At 36.5% G+C, this 22,553-nt stretch overlaps 1 protein-coding gene across 3 annotated transcripts in view; it reads left to right on the top strand.

The window, feature by feature from the left end:
- The window catches only part of TC2N (tandem C2 domains, nuclear), a 40,573-nt gene that overhangs the window by 5,666 nt on the left and 12,354 nt on the right, over positions 1-22,553 (top strand). The window contains exons 2-9 of one of the 3 annotated variants that reach the window (XM_044231030.1): positions 5,576-5,705; positions 8,080-8,200; positions 9,533-9,766; positions 16,409-16,576; positions 17,985-18,076; positions 19,310-19,385; positions 19,929-20,029; positions 20,419-20,535. In XM_044231030.1, coding sequence (XP_044086965.1) covers positions 8,134-8,200; positions 9,533-9,766; positions 16,409-16,576; positions 17,985-18,076; positions 19,310-19,385; positions 19,929-20,029; positions 20,419-20,535 — 855 coding nt within the window. In that variant the 5' untranslated portion in view covers positions 5,576-5,705; positions 8,080-8,133. Of the gene's footprint in view, positions 1-5,575; positions 5,706-7,879; positions 7,942-8,079; positions 8,201-9,532; positions 9,767-16,408; positions 16,577-17,984; positions 18,077-19,309; positions 19,386-19,928; positions 20,030-20,418; positions 20,536-22,553 lie in introns of those variants that run through there. The other 2 variants (XM_044231032.1, XM_044231031.1) reach the window with 2 other exon arrangements.

Genomic DNA, 22,553 nt, shown 5'->3' with positions numbered 1-22,553 from the left:
GTGTTTCCCAGAATCATTTACTGAATATTCTGGTTTTCCGCCCAGTGATCTATAAACATCATATGTCAAGTTTCTATATATGTGTGCATATGTTTCTTTGTTTGGTCTCTTTGTGTATCCTGCCTGCAATCTTATTTACTATAGTTGTATAAAGAGATAGGATACCTAAAAGAATGAGTCATCTACTCATAGTTCTTTTAAAACTAGACTCCCCTTCAAATTAATTTTTTTCTAAAGTAGACTTTTCTTTGGATTATATTTTTAATCTTAAATATCTACTGTAATCCACTGAGGTCACAAGTAATACTGAAGCTACTTTATTTTTTTATCATTTATTTAATTTTTTTAGAGAGGGAAATGGGGTAGGGATGGAGGAGAGAGAGAGAGAGAGAGAAAGAGAGAGAGAGCGAGCGAGAGTGAAAGAAAATCATAAGCAGGCTTCACTCCCAGCACAGAGCCCCACTTGGGGCTTGATCTCACAACCCGGAGATCATGGTGTAAGCTGAAATTGAGTGTTGTATGCTTAACTGACTGAGCCACCCAGATGCCCTATAAAACTGAAGCTACTTTAATGTAGACTGTCTTTGGTTTTTGCAAATCCTGTCCTAACTCACTGGAGTTCGTTTTAACTTGAGAAGTAAATATAGAATTTCCATTTGGGGATATAGTTAAGATATTTAGGAAAACCTTCACACTGCAAATAGCTAAGAATACTTTATTTAAATTTTTTAAAAAGGTACTTAGGAATTAATTATGCCAAAATATAAAAGAAAGCTGAGGGGTGCCTGGGTGGCTCAGTGGGTTAAAGCCTCTGCCTTTGGCTCAGGTCATGATCCCAGGGTTCTGGGATCGAGCCCTGCATCGGGCTGTCTGCTCCGCGGAGAGCCTGCTTCCTCTTCTCTCTCTCTCTGCCTACTTGTGATCTCTGTCTGTCAAATAAATAAATAAATAAAATCTTAAAAAAAAAAAAAAAAAAAGAAAGCTGAAAATCTGAGAGTAAAGGAGCCCTTAAGTCTTATTTGCTCTGAGAGCATTTGCTGAACTGGGGGTACTTAATTAGATTTGATTAAGAACTTGGTGAATTTGCAGGAGGCATAGTTAGAAGTCAGCCCTGGGCTTATTCAAGGCAAGCTAACAAAAGACTCTCTGCTGTTAATTCTGAGATTCCCAAAGGTGTGTGGTGTCAAGGACTAAAACTCACCCTACCTCTTTCAAAGATCTGTAAGGAAAGTTGCCTTGATGCCAAGTAAAATGAGGGAAGAAAACCTGTCCTTGGGAAATTGTAATAACCAGTGTATTGGCAGTGGTAGGGCCTGGTTCACATCACATTGGTGGTCCAAAAACATTTCATGGTGTAATTTTTTTAATATCTTATTTTTCTTTATATATAATTCACATACCATAAAATTCACGCTTTTGAGGTGTACAGTTCAGTGGTTTTTTTATGTGTTCACAAAGCTGTGAAACTATCATCATTAATTCTAGATATTTTTCTTTAGCCCAGAAAGAAACCTTGTACACATTAACAGTCACCCCTCATTTCCTCCTCTCCCCCCAACCCCTGGTAGTCACTGCTGTACTTTCAGTTTCTATGGCTTTGCTTATTCTGGGCATTTCATATTAATGAAATGATACAATATGTGGTCTTTTGTGTCTTGCCTTTTTCACTTAGCATAATGGTTTTAAGGTCTATCCATGTTGTAACACAAATCAGTATTTCACTCCTTTTAATGGCAGAATAAGATTCCCTTCTGTGGGTATAACACATTTTATTTTTCTGTATGTTAGGTGATGGACATTTGGGTCATATCCACTTTTTGGCTATTATGAATAATGCTGCCATGAACATTTGTGTATAAGTTTTTATGTGGATATGTATTTTTCATTCTTGTAGTATAAAAGACCTAGGGAGTGAATTCTTGGGTCATATGGTAATTCTGTTTTTAAGTTTTTGAGGAACTGGTGAACCATTTTCCAGATCAGCTGCACTATTTTTCATTCTCACCAACAATCAGTGAGGGTTCCAGTTTCTCCATATCTTTGCTAACATTTGTTTTTGCTATCTTTTTGATTATAGCCATCCTAAGTGTATGTGGATTGGTATTTCATTGCGGTTTTCATTTGCATTTCCCTAATAACTGATGATGTTAAGCACCTTTTCATGTGTTTATTGGGTATTTATCTGTCTCTGGAGAAATATCTATTGACATCCTTTGCCCATTTTTCAGCTAGGGTCTATGTCGAGGTATGAATTTAAAGTGATTTGGTAAGGGGCACCTGTGTGGCTCAGTCAGTTAAGCATCTGACTCTTGATTTCGGCTCAATTCTTGATCTCAGGGTTGTGAGTTCAAGCCAGATATTGGGCTCCGTGCTAGGCATGGAGCCTGCTAAAATAAAATAATATGGTAAACAAATGCAGATATTCTCTGAGAGTATATTTTCATCTTTGGCTTAAAAAGTTCTGTGAGTAAAATTTCAAGGTCCCTGAATAATTTGTCAAAGATAATCAAATGCACAGGAAATAAGACAACCTGGATAAGAATTAGCAGAAACAACAGATAGACATAAACTTACAAAATCTTACATATTGGAATTGCCAGTCATAGATTATTAAAATAACCATGATAGGGGGATACCTGGGTGGCTCAGTCGGTTGAGCATCTAACTCTTGCTTTCAGCTCAGCTCATCATCTCAGTGTTGTGAGTGCCCTGCTCAGCAGGGAGTCTGCTTGAGATTTTCTCTCTCTCTCTCTCTGCCCTTCCTCCCCCAACTCAAATAATTAAATAAAGCTTAAAAATTTAAATAATTATGATGGGCTATATTTAAGAAAATAAAAGCCAAGTTCTTTTTTTTTTTTTTCTAGCTGCTTTTGAGATTTCTTCTTTATCACTGTTTTGACCTATGTTATTATAATGTGTCTTGGCATGGTTTTCTTCATACTTCCTATGCTTGGTGTTTGTTGAGGTTCTTAGATCTGTGGTTGGTAGTTTCAAATTTGAAGAATGTTGGTATTATTTCTTCAAATATTTTTTTCTGCCTCCCCCATCTCCTTCATGGACTTCGGTTACATGTATATTAGGCTGTTGGAAATTGTCCCATGGGCCACAGATGCTCTTTTGTTTTTATTCTTCTTTGTTCTTTGTTTCATTTTGGGTAATTTCCTTAACTATATCTTCAAGTTCGTTAAGCTTTTCCTTGGCAATATCTGATCTGCTTTTAATCCCATCCAGTGTATTTTCCATCTCAGTTATTGTAATTTTCATCTTTAGAAGTTGGGTCTTTTTTTCTATCTTTCATGTCACTCCTTTTTGAACATATAGAGCCAGTCAGATGGTTTTAATATCCTTAAATGTTCATGTCATTTCTAGGTGGGAACCAGATTTGATTTTTCTTGTCTGTCTGTCTTTCTTTTTTTTAAAGATTTTATTTATTTATTTTTAACAGACAGAGATCACAAGTAGGCAGAGAGAGAGGGAGGAAGCAGGCTTCCTGCTGAGCAGAGAGCCTGATGTGGAGCTCGATCCCAGGACCCTGGGATCATGACCCGAGCCGAAGGCAGAGGCTTAACCCACTGAGCCACCCAGGTGCCCCTCTTTCTTTCTTTCTTTTTTTTTTTTTTTTTTTTTTTGCATGTTTGGGAATTTTTTATTAGATGCCAGGATTGTACTTTGTGTGCTGGATATTTAGATTTTTATTAAATTTTTTTTTTTCCTTTGGAACATAGTTTTTTTGAAAATGGTTTAATCCTTTTGAGTCTTGCTTTTTAAATTTGTTAGGTGGAAAGCAGACTAGCATTTAGGGCTCTTTATTTCTCACTGAGGAAGCCAGACCCTTCTGAGTATTCTACCCAATATCCTGTGAATTATGGGGTTTCCCAGTTTGATTGGTGGGGATAGGCATTAATACCAGCATTCATGGGTGTTAGTATGGTTTTTGTAATCTTTTCTGGTAGTCTTTGCCCAGACTTGTAATTTGCTTGCACTCATGCTCTGACCAGTACTCTGCTGGGTACTGGAGTGGGACCTTCTACTGACGTTGTGGTTCTCCATACACCTCTCTGCCCTCTAGGAGTTGTCCAAGCAAACTCTGTCTGCTTTATTATCCACATAAACTTGTTTCCTTTGCTGCATTCCTCCCCCATAGTCCCCAGTTCATTATCTTAAAGGTCATCGACCTTTTCCCCAGAAGCAGTAATCGTTTTTAAGCAGTCCTCCCACAGCCCTCTCAAGTATTTGCAGGCTGACTGGGGTCAGAAATGTGGTTTGATGAATTTATTAAGAGTTTTTATACGAACTGGTTGTTCTGCTTTGTTCCCTTTTCTATCAACTACATAGCTGCTTTCCTATTATATTCCCAGCACCATATAGGGTGCTGAGTGTGAAGTAGAAACTAAGTATAATACCGTTTCTGAAAAGTTTATGTTTTAGACGGGGAGAGAGAACAAGTGTTACAAATGTCAAGAAAAATATAAATTTTTTTAAAAGTTCACTGGATGTTTACAAATGAGAGAAATTAATACAGTCCGAGTGGTCAAGGAATGCATTCTTTAAACTAGGGCTGAAAAGGGATTTTGAAAATATATAAATTTCTAAAAAATATTTATTTTAGAAAGGGAGAGAGAGAATGAGCTGGGGCAGGAGCAAAGAGAGAGGGACAAGCTGACCCCACTCCGGTCTCATGACCCTGAGATCTTGACCTGAACCAAAATCAAGAGTTGGATGCTCCACCAACTGAGCCACCCAAGTGCCCTGAAAATGTATAAATTTTTATTTTTTTTTTAAGATTTTATTTATTTATTTGACAGAGAGAAATCACAAGTAGATGGAGAGGCAGGCAGAGAGAGAGAGAGGGAAGCAGGCTCCCTGCTGAGCAGAGAGCCCGATGTGGGACTCTATCTCAGGACCCTGAGATCATGACCTGAGCTGAAGGCAGCGGCTTAACCCACTGAGCCACCCAGGCGCCCGAAAATGTATAAATTTTTAAAACAAATTTGTTACAAGATGATAATGGAAGAAAAGATGCTGTTTATAAAAGGCATATACTTAACAAGGAAAGTTCTGCACTTACATGAAAAAAACTGTAAAAACTCCCAAAGATACAAATGCAGATTTGAACAAATGTTCTGGGTAGGCATACACAACATCTTAAGAAGGTCAGGTTTTTCTAAAATCATTTATAAATGTAACAGAATCCTAATGAAAATACCATTAGGTTTTTTCTCCTGGGGCTAGACAGATTATGAAGTTTATTTGCAAGAACGGATAAGCAGGATAGATAGGAAAACCTTGAAATTGAAAAGCAGTAGGGATGGGAACTAGCCCTCCTACATATGTAAGCCTGTTATTATAAGCCATTATAATTTTAAAATGTGGTACAGGAAAAGACAGACCAAGTGAAGAGAATAGAAAATACAGAAATAAGCCCAAATTTATATAGAAATTTAGTCTGTAATAAAGACAGCATTCTAAAATCATTGACGAAAATATGGAATTTTAAGTAAATGGTGATATTTTGATACCAGAATAGCCAATTGGGAAAGGAAGGATTGACTCTACTTCTCATACTGCACACCAGGCTGTTCGTATAGAAGGTAGTAACACCATGCTAAGTATTAGAAGAAACCATGAGTGAAGTCTTTTATGACCTATGTATGCAGAAAACTTTCTTGTGACTCCAAATCCAGAAGCAAAAAGGGAAAACACAGGTAAGTAAAACTACATGTGTGTATATCCAAACACTTGTATGTTTCTATTTATCTATTTATATTATATATAAATATATATACATTTATTTATACACACACATTCTCTTCCTTTCTCAGCAGAGAATCCCATAACAAGGCAATGATAGCTAGAAGAATGTTTGCCACTTAATATCATGGATAATGTGTTAATCTCTCAAATATATAAAAATCCTCTAAAACTGAGGCAGAAATGACCAAAATAGCTTTATAGAAAGATGAGCAAGAGATAATGAACAGGGGATTCATAGAAACAAATACAGATTAGCCTTTTATGAAAAGGTGCCCACCTTCACACTGAAAGAGATGCAAATTAAAACAACACGAGATGGGGTGGCTGGGTGGCTCAGTGGGTTAAGCTTCTGCCTTCTATTCAGGTCATGATCCCAGGGTCCTGGGATTGAGCTCTCTGCTTAGCAGGGAGCCTGCTTCCTCATTCTCTCTCTCTCTGCCTGCCTCTCTGCCTACTTGTGATCTCTGTCTGTCAAATAAATAAATAAAATCTTAAAAAAAAAAACCCCACACAACACGAGATACCATTTCTTTCCCATCAGATGGGCAAAAGTCCAGCATTTTGACAAATAATTTGTTGGTGACCGTGTTTGGAAGCAGAGCTCGGGTATTACACTGAGAAGATACAGCTTATGACCTGCTAAAGGGGGAGGTGTAAGTCACCTCTGGGGGTTGGTGGGTAGCTCCCTCATCATCTGAGTTCCCGCTTTGGGGAAGTGGAAACCCCCCGGGGTTGATTTGATTAAAGGCGCCATTTCAGTACACCCACACAAAAGAAGTAAAGTCAGAAGATTTGTTACTTACAGATCCCAGAAACAACTGGGGACACAGAGATGAATTAAGATTCACTATGAATTGATAACTCTTTAGTCTGAGTGATAGGGGTTTTCTTATACCATTTTATCATCTTTTGTAAACACTTGAAATTTTCCATGAAAAATGTATGGAGTATAAGTATGCATAAATGAAGAGAGTGCATTTGGAATTAAGTCAGTGAGGCCAAGGTGGGCAATTGGATGTGAAGTTCTTCAACAGTTTTATGTTCCTGATTAATTTATAACAGACTCCTGGGGCATCTGACTGGCTTAGTTGGTATAGCATGTGACTCTTGATCTTGGGGTTGTAAATTCAAGCCCCATGTTGGGTGTAGAGATTACTTTAAAATAAAAAGTAAAAAAAAAAAAGGTAAAATAAAACTGACTCCCTTTATTTCCAGTTTTTGTTATTTGTGGTTTAGGTAACTGGTATCTGAGTGTGTGTGGATGTATGTAATACAGTGTTTAAAATGTATTTTTCTCTTTGTGTAATTCTAAATGTTAAACCAACTTATAAAGTATGAAGTTGTTTATTGGCCCCCTTATGGGACCTTTGGATTTCCAAAAGAATTGATGTGGAGGAAGTAAAATTTTTCTCACACTTTTTATGTGTGCCATATTTTCTTGGAAATTTTGCTTGGGCATTGATTTGGATATACCTGGCAAAAAGGAAAATTGAAGGTGGAATTTTTAAAAATTATTTTTAATTAACATATATTATTAGCCCCAGGGTACAAGTCTGTGAATTGCCAGGTTTACACACTTCACAGCACTCACCATAGCACATACCCTCCCCAATGTCCATAACCCAACCACCCTCTCTCTACCCACCCCCCCACCCCCGCAACCCACAGTTTGTTTTGTGAGAGTAAGAGTCTCTTATGGTTTGTCTCCCTCCGGATCCCTTCTTGTTTCATTTTTTCCTTCCCTACCCCCCGAGCCCCTGACTCTACCTCTCAAATTCCTGGTATCAGGGAATCATATGATAATTGTCTTTCTCTGATTGACTTATTCTGCTCAGCATAAGAGAGGGTGGAATTTTTCTTTCTCTCTCTCTCTTTTTTTTTTTTTAAAGATTTTATTATTTATTTGACAGACAGAGATCACAAGTAGGCAGAGAGGCAGGCAGAGAGAGAGGGGGAAGCAGGCTCCCCCCACTGAGCAGAGAGCCCGACATGGGGCTCAATCCCAGGACCCTGGGATCATGACCTGAGCCGAAGGCAGAGGCTTTAACCCACTGAGCCACTGAGACACCCCAATTTTTCCTTTTCTTTTTTTTCCAGATTTGACATTGAGATCGTTCAGTTAGTGATTTTTGAGTATGTCATTTTAATAACTTATAAGGAGGCGGCTCATACAAAATTACATATAAGGTGAAAAATCTATCTTCCCTAAACATTTTTGCTTTGTATTCCTCATTCATCTTAGAAAGACAGATAATATGATTTATTTAGTGATACCTAATGGCATTAAGCATGATCATGTTAACTTGTTTTCTATTCTACCAACAGATTAATACTAAAATTGGAAGTTTTTCAATTGCTGAATATTGGAAATTGGATGTAATGGCAGCAGAATTTATAAAGAGTTGCTGTAGAGGATGTTTCTATGGTGGCACAGAAAAGCATAATTGTGAGTTTGGCTTCTTTTGACTTCAACAAACATGTATTTAGTGTCTTTTTTATTTGTGGCATTTTTGTAATATAAAGATAAGTGAGATGTATTTCCTAACTTCGTGGGGGAGACAGAAACATAAATAAGAGGCATACTAGGTAAGTATTAAAGTACCCTGGAGTATGGAAGGAGAGAGATAAAGTCAACATTAACTCCGGTGACACCCTAGGACATCACCATGGAGAGGATGGCATTTGGTATGGGAGTCTAGAGAGGATTTCGGCAGCTGGGTCGGCAGAAGGCAGTAAGAGTAGGTAAAAATTGGAACTGGGTGTGAGAGGTGGATGAAATTGTACAGGCAAAGTCAGGGAAAGAAAAGTGTTGGGTGTGTTTGGGGACAGTATACTCTGGCAAATGCTTTCATTTGAATAAAGACGATTTCTAATTTATGAACAGTGCATTAAAAAACTGCCTTTCACAAATGAAAGACTACTGGAGAGGAGACCCATTATTTCATCAAGACCCCATATTTATAAAGGACTCCTGGAAAGTTCCCTTTCAATTGCATGGTCTCCTCCTCTCTTCAGGGTTGTGACAGGAACTTCTTTTTTTCCTCTGGCTTTCTCTTGTATTCCTTCATCTAGAGTATAGCTTCCTAGTATATTTGAGTACGAAGGCTTCTTTTTGCATTAAAACATTTCATAATTCCTACACAGTAGTAGTTGTACTTTCATTTCTGAAGTCAACAGACAATACTAATTGTACATAAAGATGAACTCTGGGTGTCCTTTACCTCCTCATCTGAAGTCATCAGCCTTTGAGACCAGGCCAAAATGGGTCACAGAAGCTAGAACAGGGAAAGTTGCCATTATATTAGGGTAGAAATACATTTTATTTTGTGATTGGGTGAAGGGTTTTGTAGACTTGGAGACCTTTAGCTTTTTTTCAGAATTCTTTTATATATTTAAGACTGATGTTAACCACCAGTACTGACAACAAGAATTGCTTTGTTGACAGCATTTTACTTAAAAGTATCGTGGAATTAACTACAAAATAAACTTGTTTTCCATCTGTGAACTCTTGTGGGAATGAGTTGCTTTAAAAACTGCTTTTACCATTATGATAAGTTGATATACTTTAGAAATAGTATATTAATTTCTCAAATATTGCCTGGACAGAATTAATGTAGATTCCAGAAGTGCTTGATAGGAAAACTACATAGAGGTTTCTGTATTAGCAGTTTGTTCTAAAATGATGAAGTAAGTACCAAAGTATGCTAACTTTTGATTATTAGAGATAACTCTACATTCATATTTGTGATTTTTCTTTTTTCTTTTCTTTTACATGCAGTTTCCAGGGAGAGAGACTTTCAAGCAGCAGTCTCAGAGACTCAGGATACCCCTGTCTCTGTCCCTCCGTTGACTGCTGTTTCGGTAAAGCCTCAGGTTGGCTGTACCGAGGATTACTTGCTTTCCAAATTACCATCTGATGGCAAAGACGTACCATTCGTGGTGCCCAGGTTTAAACTCTCATATGTTCAGCCCAGGGTACCAGGAACTCTGTCACATCTGGAGGAACTTGAAGGTAAAAAAATGACACGCAGGATTTAAAGATCAACACATAGCATTTAAATGCTATTGTTTCTGTGATTTTGCTCTTTTATAACTTGAGAGTTTTAAAATTGTTTTATGTATAACTTTTTATTTATTTATTTATTTATTTATTTTTGTTTTGCTCTTTCTGCAGAGGAACTTAATATATAATATTTTCGACAGGTCCCATTATGAAATCTGATCACAACCAACGCACATTTGTGTGTAGATGTGGCCTTTTAAAAAATAATTTAAGATCAATTAACATACAGTGTATTGTTAGTTAAAGAGTTTAGTCAGTTGCATTTAACACCCAGTGTTCATTCCATCACATGCCCTCCTTAATGCTCATAATGCAGTTACCCCATCCCCTCACGCACTTCCCCTCCAGCAACCCTCAGTTTGTTTCCTATGATTAAGTGTCTCTTATGGTTTGTCTCTCTCTCTCTGGTTTCATCTTTTTTTTTTCCTTCCTTCCCTTCTTCTATGTTCATCTATTCTGTTTCTTAAATTCCACAGATGAGTGAAATCATAGGATTTTTGTCTTTCTCTGACTGACTTATTTTGCTTAGCATAATACTCTCTAGTTCTATCCACATCCTTGCAAATGGTAAGATTTCTTTTTTTTTGAATGACTGAGTAATATTCCATTGTATATGCAACTTCTCAGTCTAAATAGCCACTTGAGTGAGATAGATTCATTGGGTAGATTTTGGCTGATGTTAGAGGCCTGTGGAATTATGATGATAAGAAGAAACAACATGAAATTCTTGTATTTTAAAAATAATTTGCTTTAGTCATTGAAACACTGTCACAGTGTTTTCCCCCCTCAAAATTTTTTTGTGAAAAATTTCAAACATTAAAAGAAGTTGAAAGACTTTAACAGTGAATACCCATATATTCACCACATAGAATTGATCATTAATATTTTACCATACTTTATCACATATCTATCTATTGGTTCCTGTATCTGTTATTAGTCCTTTTTGAGTTGGAGGGGCGTGGAGAACACATTTCACAATAAATTGAAGACACTGATACATTTCCTTCCGAATACTTAAGCATCTATATTACTTTATCAGAGTTCAGTATCTGTTTACAATTTTCTTCTTTTGACATAAACCTTATACAAAATGAACTGCCTCAGTTTTGAGGGTTTTTTTGTTGAGTTTGGAAAAATGCATGTAACATTGTAATCCAAACTATCAAAATCTAGAATATTTTTCCAAATATGATTTTCTGCCTCATCCTTTCTTCTCATTCTGGGACTCCAATTAGACATGTGTTGGACCTTTTTATATTGTTTTATGGGCCCTTGAGACTTCTTTTGCTTGTTGTTTACCATTTCCCCCACCCTTAAGATTGGATATTATTGGTTTTCAAGTTCACTGTCTCTTTCCCCTGTCATACAGCTGTTAAGCCCATCGAGTGAATTTTTATTTTAGACATTGTGTTTCTCAGTTGTTGAATTTACATCTGGTTCTTTCTCATATTATTTTGTTTCTTAGCTGTGATTTTGTTTTCTTTTTTTTTCATTACTGTAAACCTATTTTCTTCTATGTCTTTGGGCTTTAATATGTTTCTCTGTTAATTCTAACATCGGAGTCATTTAGGTTTGGATTCTATGGTTTGTCTTTTTTTGTGGGGGGGATTGGGTCACTTTTTCATGTTTCATTGTGTATGGAGAAATTTTGGATTGTATTCTGGGTTTGGGATGTTGTGTCATGGACACTTTAGAATCCATTATATTACTCTGAAGTAAGAGGGATCCCCCCTCCTTTTTTTCTTTCTTTTAACCAGGCAATGAACTTTGTTGGACTATGCTGCAAATTCTGTGTCTTTGATGGCAGCTCTTATCTCACCTTGGTTTTTGTATCCTTAGTTGGAGTCTGTCCCACATATGTATGGCTCAGGGATCAGCCAGGTGTTTGAGCAGACTTTATTCACAGAATTTGGGGCTTTTTCCTTTCCAAGATACCCACCTTACTTTCTAGCAGCTTGCTCTGAACTCTACCCTCTGGGTCTTTAGGCCAGAAAGAGTGTGGATTTTCTTTTGGCATTTTTTTTTTTTAAAGATTTTATTTTATTTTATTTTTTTTAAAGATTTTTTTTTTTTTTTAATTTATTTGAGAGAGAGAGACAGTGAGAGAGAGCATGAGTGAGGAGAAGGTCAGAGAGCGAAGCAGACTTCCCCATGGAGCTGGGAGCCTGATGCGGGACTCGATCCCGGGACTCCAGGATCACGCCCTGAGCCGGAGGCAGTCGTCCAACCAACTGCGCCACCCAGGCGTCCCTAAAGATTTTATTTATTTATTTGACAGAGAGAGAGATCACAAGCAGGTGGAGAGTCAGGCAGAGAGAGAGAGAGAGAAGCAGGCTCCTGCCAAGCAAAGAGCCCGATGCGGGGCTCGATCCCAGGACACTGAGATCATGACCCGAGCCGAAGGCAGCGGCTTAATCCACTGAGCCACCCAGGCGCCCCTTCTTTTGGCATTTTATCTGGCCTGTGCAGCACCAACTTTGGCTTGTGCTAAAGCAGACAGTCATTAAAAACAGGTGGCCATTCCCTTTCTTCCAAGAGTTAGTGCTGTCCTGAATATGCCCTGCTTCTGCTCACTCTCCAGTGCCTTCAGGGTTTTTGTTCATTCTATTTTTGGTCTACAGTGTACCGTTGTTATTTGCAGGAGACTTGGGTTTGGTAGGAGTGATCCATCTTCCTTCCATCTTTACTTCCTTCTTTCCTTCCTTCCTCCCTCCCTGCTCCCTTCCTTTCTTCCTTCTTTCTTCAAGGAAAGAAGAACCCCATGCTTGGCCCACCATCTAGTTTTGCATGGCAGCAGTGTCTCTCAAAAGCAGTGTTTACAAGCTCTTGGCCACAGCACACCCTGATCATTGGTCTTCCTCTTTCTCAGTACTTGTTAACAGGATTGGGATTAAACTATATAAACAGTTTGGTAATCTGTTTTATTCTTGTCACACATTGTGAACATGTTTTCATGTTCATTGCTTTTTAATGGCCCCGTAGTATTAAATCTATAGATGTACCATAATTTATTTAATAAATTCTGTATTCTTAAACATTTAGAGTATCTTATGTATTATTTTCATAATCAGAAAATAAGAAATACCTATCTTGCTATATGTGGTAGTTCTTCTTTTGTCTGTTTTATTAGGTCACTGGAAAACAGATTGCTTTTTGATTTGAATGAATGAAGAAATGGGTTTACACTTAAATTATAGGCTCAGTGAGTATGTGGTAAAGCCATCTGATTTTGATCATATTGGAGGGAAAGATGATTCTATTAGAGTCGAGAAAGTGTTCTTGGTGTCTAATTCTAGAAGTCAGACATGTGCCTGCTGTATGTGTATGTGCCTATGAGTGATGGGCTGACAAGGAAATTTTGAGAGGGAGATAGGGCCGACCACTGTCAGTAATGACTGACATTATATGTCAAGTATTTGAAATGTGTTTTGTTTCATTGCTGTTGCTTACTGCTTTGTAACACACAGATTCTATCACTAACATCTTGCCATGCTTGCTTTGTCACATATCTGTCCATTATCTGTCCTTTCCATTAAGAGAATGCATTTTGAATAAATACTAAAATTTTAAATAGCTCTTTTGAGGTGTAAAGTAAATGTTACTCTATGTTAGTTTTATAGCACTGTGGTTCTGTAAATTGAGAGAAGTTCCTCTTGAACTTTAAAAATGATATCACTGTATACCGTTTGAGGGGAAAATGGGAATTCTGTTAAGGAAAAATGAAATCAGAATATATTTTTTTTAGGTGTAGCCTATAAATGTAGTGAGTCATCTTTGGTGCTACGACTCGTGACAGTGTATCCTTGTTACCATAAACAGACTTGTGGTAGTGCTTATGTGCTGAATGACTTAAGGGTTAGTTCCTGAGGTGTACAGGCTCCTCGCAAAGCTCTCTGGCATCATAACTCCCTCTTTGCACCCCTCTGCCTGTGTATTGTGTTGGATTACACACATAGTTATTTGAACTGAGTAAGTGTCAGATCTCACTTCATAACCCCATATTTTATTTTTCTTTTCTGAACTCAGTATGAAGCCACCTGTTTTATGGGTTAGCTTAATTCAGAAAGTATTGGTTTATACTGTGGGTTCTATTTTAAATAGGATGAAGAGGATGAAAAGATGGCAATAATTTAAATACTTGAAAACTTTATTTTATGTCTCTATATTATTTCCAATACGATTCTGAACTTTGGAAGGAATTTGATCTACTGTTTTTAACCTTTTTAAATTGGAAATATGCACATGTAGAAAAGGGAACAAAAGGAACAAAGCAGAAATACATAGTTCCGTAATTTATTAAGCAAAATACATGTATGGCCACCACTCAAGTAAACAAATATGTATCACCCCAGTACACAGACGTCTCCCTCTTCCCTCTTTTCTGTCACTCCAGAGTAATCAGGTCCCAACTGCAATGATTATTGCTTCCTTGCTGTTCTGCCCTTTTTTTTTTTTTTTTAAACCACCTTAGCACATATCCCTAAATGTCATGGTTTATTTTTTTCTGTGTTCTGACATTTAGGTAAATGAAATGCCATATTTACCATAGTCTCCTGTTTATGGGTTCTTTCATTCAACATCATTTTTGTGAGAGTCATTCACGTTGTTGTCAGTAGCTTCAGTTGGCTTTAATATCTGTGCAATATATTTATTGTATTTATTAAAAAATAGATTCATTTTTACCCCAAATGGCATGGTATACAGCCATGTGTCAGTACATCATACAAAAGTTGCTTTTAGTAGTAGGTATAAACTACAGTCATTTTACTGTTGATAGTTATTGTAGGTATAAACTACAGTCCATTTTACTGTTGATGGTCATTGAGTTTTTTCTGATTTTTTGGTCGTGATGGATAATGATGCTTATGCACGTGCTTATACGAGTCTCAGGGAGCACATGTGCGGGCATTTCAGTCATGTACGTGTCCCAGAACGGCACTATCATCTCACAGGGTATGCATAGCTCAGCCTTCGTCGAGTTTGCCCCGCTATTTTCTGCGGGGATTGTCTCAGTTTATGATTCCCACCAGCCCAGCTTGGTAGCTCACGTTGCGCTCCTCTTGTCCACTCTTGCTTTTGTCAGCCTTTTTGATTTTAACCATGCCGGTGAGTCTGGAGTGGAATCTCCTTGGAGTTTTCATTTGCATTTGCCTCGTGACTAATGAAATTGAGCACCCGCTCATACTTTTTGGCTATTTGGATAGCCTCTCTTCTGAAGTGTCTGCTCGAGTCCTTCAGCCAATTTATACGTGGCCCTGCCTGTCTTTTCCTTACTGATTTGTGGGAATTTCTGATGTATTCTGGCCATTGTATGGCCAGAACCATGTATTGTTGCTTCTGCTTCTTGTACGTGTCTTCTCCCACACTGTCGGTTACCTTTGCACCCTCTTCAATAGTCTAGAAAAATGGAAAATGTCAATTTTAATGTAGTTCAGTGTATTAAAAATTTTTTATGATAAACGCTATGTTCCATTTAAGAAGTTCTTCCCTGATCTAAGGCTGTGAAAACTGCCTTATACATTTACTTAAGTGTATAAGTTTTATTGGTTTACCTTTAACATTTAGTTCAGACCCACATCCAATCGAAATTACTGTTATTTTTTTAAAGATTTTATTTATTTTATTTGACAGATAGAGATCACAAGTAGGCAGAGAGGCAGGCAGAGAGAGAGGGAGGAGGAAGCAGGCTCCCTGCTGAGCAGAGAGCCTGATGCGGGGCTCTATCCCAGGACCCTGGGATCATGACCTGAGCCGAAGGCAGAGGCTTTAACCCACTGAGCCACCCAGGCGCCCCTTGAAATTACTGTTTTGTGAATGTTTTAAGTTGGGATGAAGGGCTTTTTTTTTTTTTAGTATATATCAATATCTAATTGTCTTAGCACCTTTTATTGATAAGACTGTTCTTTCTGCACCATTTTCCAGTGCCACATTGATTGTAAATCTAATGTCCACAAAATAATGTGTGTCTCTTTCTGTTCTGCTCAGTCTTACTTTATTGTGCCAGTGTTCTGTTCTTAATACCCAGTAGCACAGATCTTTTAATCTTGTTTTTCTCCTTAAAGATTTGTTTTGGTTATCCTAGGACTGTTGTGTTTCCATATAAATATTTTCTAATCACATTTTTGTTGATTGCTAACTTTATTGCATTGTGATTAGAGAACATTACTCTGTGATTTCAGTCCTTTCAGAGTTATTAAGACTTGTTCTGTGTCCCTCAGCTTGCTGTCAGTTTGTAAAAATGTTCTGCATCTTCATCAAAACAATGATTATCTTTTTACTTAAAAGGTGTTCTTTGTGTAAGTAGAAAAATAAAAGGAAACTCAGATTACAAAATACAGAATTGTTTATGGGGCAAAGAAAAATGCCAAAAATTTACCAGACTGTCTTGAAAGCAGGGCTCATAGCTGATCCCTGGCAGAAGACTCCATGCAGAGCTCAATAAATGTGTGCTTATTTTTTTATATTTCAAACACATGTGATTTGGTATTACTTGAGACAAAAATTTTTTTCACTCTGCCTTGGCTGCATTAGCTGTTAGCTAATAACTCCAAGAAAAGTGTATTATAAAACTTTAGAAACACTTACTTTCAGGATCTGCCAGAGCATCTTTTGGAGATCGAAAGGTAGAGCTTTCCAGTTTATCCCAGCATGGACCTGGCTATGACATTTACAACCCGTGCTACAGGTATCCGCACATTTCACCTGATCTGAACCGACGCCTTCCTCCTCGTTCAGAAGCAGTGAGACTGTATGGATCAGGTATGAAAACTTTTTTGTGTGTTTTCTCTTTGTGTTTCTCTCTAACAACTGTAGAAATCAAATGAAATCTAAGACCCTAGAAGAGAGGATTCTAATTATCAAAAATAAAAAAATAAGAGAAAAGCAGGCTCCAGAAGTGATATGATAAACGTTATGGCATCTCTGTGGTAATTCTATCTAATGTGAAAATTGAAGGATTAATGAATTATGTGTATTGGTAGTTCCAGTCCATTTTACTTGTCCTTTTTTGAAAAGTTTCATTTTTTGCTGTATCATCTATCCATTCAGAAACTCTACAATAGATATTTATTAGCTTCTTTCTTTCCTGCTCTGTTCAGTGAAAATTATAAATTTACAAACTCATGATGAGATTACAAACATGACCAAAGAAAACAGAAAATGCCTACATGATCATAGGACTTTCTTAGTTTAATATTTGAGCACTATATCAATTTTAGACTTTCATGTATATATGTGATTCACAAAATTCTGTTTTTCAAGGTTTTTTTTTAATAATTTTTTATTTTTTATAAAGATATAGTATATTTTTTCCCCCCGGGGTACAGGTATGTGAATCACCAGGTTTACACACTTCACAGCACTCACCATAGCACATACCCTCCCCAATGTCCATAACCCCACCCCCCTGTTTTTCAGGTTTTTAATGTATATGGCTATCCCAACAACTGAATTCAGGGTGAGGTCTAAAAACAAGGCAGAAGTATTTATTTAAATGTTTATTTCAGCACTGTTTTAGAATACATGGTTAATGTACTGAGTTCCATTCCTTAAGAATCTTCTAATTTCGGGTGCCAGGGTGGCTCAGTTGTTAAGCGTCTGCTTTTGGCTCAGGTCATGATCCCAGGGTCCTGGGATTGAGCCCGGTGTTGGGCTCCCTGCTCAGTGGGGAGCCTCCTTCTCCCTCTCCCTCTGCCTGCCACTCCCCGCTGCTTGTGCTTGTTCTTTTTCTCTGTCAAATAAATAAAATTTATTAAAAAAAAAAAAAGGAATCTTCTAGTTTAGGAAGGAAACTAGAAATATAGGAACACATGGAATTCAGAATATTTTTTTAATGTACTAAATGCTCATTATGTTATTGAATTGCATTTAGCACAGAAGACCTACATTCTCTTAGAGTGTTCCTATGGAATAAAGAGTTGTAATGTAAACAGAAAGAGTTTTTCCTGCTCGATATTTGATGTGGTTGTGAAAATGTGTTGTTTGATTTATGTTGATTTCTATTTGAACCAAAGTAAAATAATCGAAAAAAAATTTAAACTTTAGTAGAAGACTTTGTCTCTTCAATAGATTTCGTTAATATTCATGATGCACTCCTATAGAGATTTAGTTCATAGTCTAATGTTTTTTCTTCTTTGATAAAAAGAAAATTTTCCATGTTTCTTTGTAGTTTGTGACTTAAGGACCAGCAAACTTCCCAGTTCCCCTGGGCTAAGCAAGTCTATGTTTGATCTTACAAGTTCATCTCAGCGGTTCATGCAGGTGAATTATTGATATAAATTGTATAGGATAACTTATTTGCAAGCTAAAAAATTGAGGAATGTGTGAATTACATTAGAAACAACATGTATAGACCTTTTATAGATAAATCTGTGGTAATATCTGAGGAATAAATACTTAACATTTCCCATGTGCATTTTTTCACATTTTTCAGCTGACTATTAAAAGGCATTTTTTTTTCTTTTTCTTTTTCTTTTTTTAAATGAATCTTACCTTTCTCAGTTAGTATGCACTCAGGTAATCTTGAAGGCATTTGGAATTTAGAAAAGATATAATTAGAAGTGCATATTGATTGAAACTTCCTTATTGAATCAGCTACCTACTTAGTAAAAATTAGTATTTCTATTGAGATATAGGATTTTAATTACTCATTAATATTAACACAGCGTCCTCCTATTTATGAAATAAAATAATTTTTTGATGTTTAAAGTTTCTTATAAAAGCATAAGTAAATTGTGATTAATTAAAAATTACAAAATAGAGTTAAGCAAAGTAAAAAGACAAATCACCTATATTCCTATAATTGAGAATAAAAAGCACATGAAAATACTGTTCTAGATACTTGAGTGTTTTTTTTCCATGTGAGTGTATATACATGTATTTTATTAAAATGGAAGTGTATTCTAAATAATCCTTCGGAATTGTCAGTAGGGTTAATTTCTCGCAGAATTAATTCTGCAGAGCACCAGCCCTTGGATATGTATCAGAATAGGTTGGTGAGCTTGTTAAAATTCTGGCAGCCCATCATACCCCCAGAGCATTTGATTCCATAGCTCTGCACTGGGGGCTTCAGTTTGTCTTTCCAGCAAGTTCCCCGGTGATGTTGATCTTGCTGGTTCAGAGGGACCATGCTTTAATGACTGCTACATAGCAGGTTTTTAAGTAACAGGGCACTTCCAATGTATTCTTATTTTTACTGGTACTTTCAACTAGGAAACAATAAGCAGTAATTTCTTTTTCCTTATTATAAAACCAAACTCCAAATAGCAAAGGCTTTCCCCATATGTGACTAAGTAAGCTATTGAAGATTTTCCTGGTAACATGGACAGAAAGCTTTTTTTCTCTTTACCATCTAAAAGAGGGACATTCTGACCAGTAGCATTGTCAACATGGTTAGCATGAAGTTTGATACCCGAGTGGGTGTTGGGGGTTAAGTTTCAGAATCTTTAAAGTTTGATGTGTGATATCAGACTTAAGAACAATTTTTATCTCTAGAGACATGATTCCTGGTCCAGCATGCCTAGCACTTCTTCTTCAAGGAAAAACTCCCAGGGCAGTAACAGAAGCCTGGGTAAGGAATAACGTGCCTTCTTCTTATATTCTTTTTTTAAGGAAATTATTTCTACCTAATAGTAATTTGAATATATATATGGTAGGGTAAAAGAGAAAACTTCTAGATGGTTATATCTGTTATCTGTATATGAATACTCGGATCAGGTAGCCCATTTTAGGGTTCAGGCATGAAAGCATCTTTAAAAAACACAAAGCAGTGACATGACTTTTGTTTGTTTTGAAGTATTCTATTGCAGAAACTTCCAGAAGCATCCAGGATTAAAAGCCATGTCAGTGTTATTTGGGAAAGTGTATCTTAGTTTTAACGTAAGTCACTCAGGCTGTATTTGAGTTAAGTTTTCAAGCCAATGCACTTCTTATAGGTCTTCCCCTAGCACTCCAATAGTAACACTGAAGTGAGATTTTTGTCTTATTAAAGTGGCAACTTAAAAAAAAAAATGGCAATTTTCAGTTGTGCTCTTAAAATTAGATTGTGTCAAAGCATAATTGGATTAGAAGGATTGCGTAGCATTTCAAATGTCCTTGTCCTTTTACAATTCAGATACAATTACTCTGTCAGGAGATGAAAGAGATTTTGGGAGATTGAATGTGAAAGTGTTTTATAATTCTTCAGTAGAGCAGATCTGGATCACAGTTTTGCAGGTAAGTTGATTTAGCAAATACCAACTTTTCTGACAAAATTGAATATTTTCATTATAAACATCTGTTGCTCTCTCTGGGTAATGGACAATACCTTCTTTGGAATTTAGGATTTTGTAGTATTCTGCAGAAAACAGTATTTTAAAAAGACTCTAAAGAAACTAAATCTGTAGGTCTGATGGAATTGTGGTTTTTAACCTCAAGAAGGAAATTGATACACTGTCTGGAACATTAAATGTCAAATTATTTTAATGTAGATGAAATAAAAGATCTCAGTACACTAACGTTTACTTTTATGGCTTGTATTTAAGTCATTAACTCAAGAAATACATCAAATATTTGTATTGTTAGGGTTTTTTGTAAAATTCAAACTGTATTTTTAATTTTTTTAGTGCAGAGATTTAAGTTGGCCTTCTAATTGTGGAGACACTCCTACTATTTCAATAAAAGGAACACTGACATTGCCCAAACCTGTGCATTTCAAATCTTTAGCAAAGGATGGCTCTCATGTAAGTGGCTGTTTGTGTTTGAATTTCTTTTTATTTATTTATTTGTTTGTTTATTTTTTCATATTTGTCACTTTAAACTATGTAAAGAATTGGAATGAGAAAGTGTTTTTGTTTTGGAGAAATTGCAAACTACATATTCATTGCTTTTTAAAGACAATTTTGTGCTTCAAAAATACTTGATAGTTCATTGTCCAATGTTGCATATAAAAAGGAAATCTTTTTCTTTTATTTTTATTTTAATTTATTTAATTTATTTAATTTAATCCAAGCATTTAAAAAGAAAACCTTAATCACTGAAGTATATACAAAATGAACAATATCTAAGGAGACTACTTTTCTTGTATGAAAGGAGAATGTCTATATTTTTGTTTTCTTTCCTCCTAGCCCACTTTGGCTTTGAAGAATAATTACATGATTGTAATAAATTTCTTTCTAAGTATTTCCAGCTATTATAATCGGAAGACTTATGATCCTGAATTTGGTTTTATAGATTTTAGACTTCCCATTACTTTAAATATATCTTCATTTTTGTCTTTTCATATATGAAAGGTTAGTGTTTTTCCATGCAAATGAAAGGTGTTTTCTGTAAGGACATATGATTTTAAAATAAGGTAATTCAAATAACAAATAATCGTGAAAAAAGTTTACTCTCACTAGTAGTTATAGAAATTCAAATTTAAATTCCATATTGCTCTCTTTCTTTCTCTGCTTATTAAAATTAGGAAAAAATTTATAATTACTCTGGAACATAGAACTTTCTGGAAATTATTTTGACAAAACACATCAAAGTCGAAATATTTATACATCTTACATAGTAATTCTACTTGGAATGTGTTACATGGAAATAGTTTAAAATGCAAATAAAAAATATATAAAGTATTCTTAGCAGTTTTGTTCATAGGGGAATAATTGGAAACCAACTAAATGTCTTATATAGGGGAACGGTTGAGAAAGTTCACGGAATCTATACCATGGGCATTAGAGTTTCTGTGGGTTGCTATAACAAAGTACCACAAATTGGGTGGCTTAGAACAACAGAGTTTTCTCTCTCACAGTTATGGAGAAAGTTGGAAATCAGGGTGTCAGCAGTGAGGGAGAATCTGTTCCATGCTGCTCTCCTAGCTTTTGGTAATAGTCAGCAGTCTTTGGCATTCCTTGACTTCACTCTGCTTCCATCTTCACATGCCATTTTCCATCTGTCACTGTGTCTCCACTGTGACCTCACCTTAACGTCACCATTTACATCTTCAAGGACCCTGTTTCCAAATAAGGTCACGTTCTGAGTTACTGGACATCAGGGCTTCAGCATATCTTTTTGGGGCCAAATTTAGACCATAACACCATGCGATAGAATACTAGGCAGCTATAAAAGATAATGTTTAGGAAGAGGTTTTTTTTTTTTAAAGTGTGTTTTTTTAGATTTTATTTATTTATTTGACAGAGAGAGAGAGAGATCACAAGTAGACAGAGAGGCAGGCAGAGAGATCTCAGGGGGAAGCAGGCTCCCCGCTGAGCAGAGAGTCCAGTGCAGGGCTCCATCCCAGGACCCTGAGATCATGACCTGAGCTGAAGGCAGAGGCTTTAACCCACTGAGCCACCCAGGTGCCCCTTAGGGAGAGTTTTTAGGGACATGGAAAAATGTTCTTAGTAAGTAAAAAGGCAGTAATCAAAATTGATGTACATGTGTTAGTATCTCACTTTATGAAAATATGCATTATACAAGGTCAAGATGGAAATAAATCTTAACTCCGGTTAATGCTGACATTCAAGATGAATCCTTCCTGAATTAAACAGGAAAGGTTTCACTTTTTTTTTTTAAAGATTTTATTTTTTTATTTGACAGACAGAGATTACAAGTAGGCAGAGAGGCAGCCAGAGAGGAGGAAGCAGACTCCCTGCTGAGCAGAGAGCCCGATGCGGGGCTCGATCCCAGGACCCTGGGATCATGACCTGAGCCGAAGGCAGAGGTTTTAACCCACTGAGCCACCCAGGTGCCTCAGGTTTCACTTTTTGATTGC

This window comes from Neovison vison, chromosome 13 (genome assembly GCF_020171115.1).
Source record: "Neovison vison isolate M4711 chromosome 13, ASM_NN_V1, whole genome shotgun sequence".
Taxonomy (NCBI): Eukaryota; Metazoa; Chordata; class Mammalia; order Carnivora; family Mustelidae; genus Neogale; species Neogale vison.
Note: the sequence above shows the minus strand (reverse complement) of the source record. Positions and strands in the feature narration are given on the sequence as shown.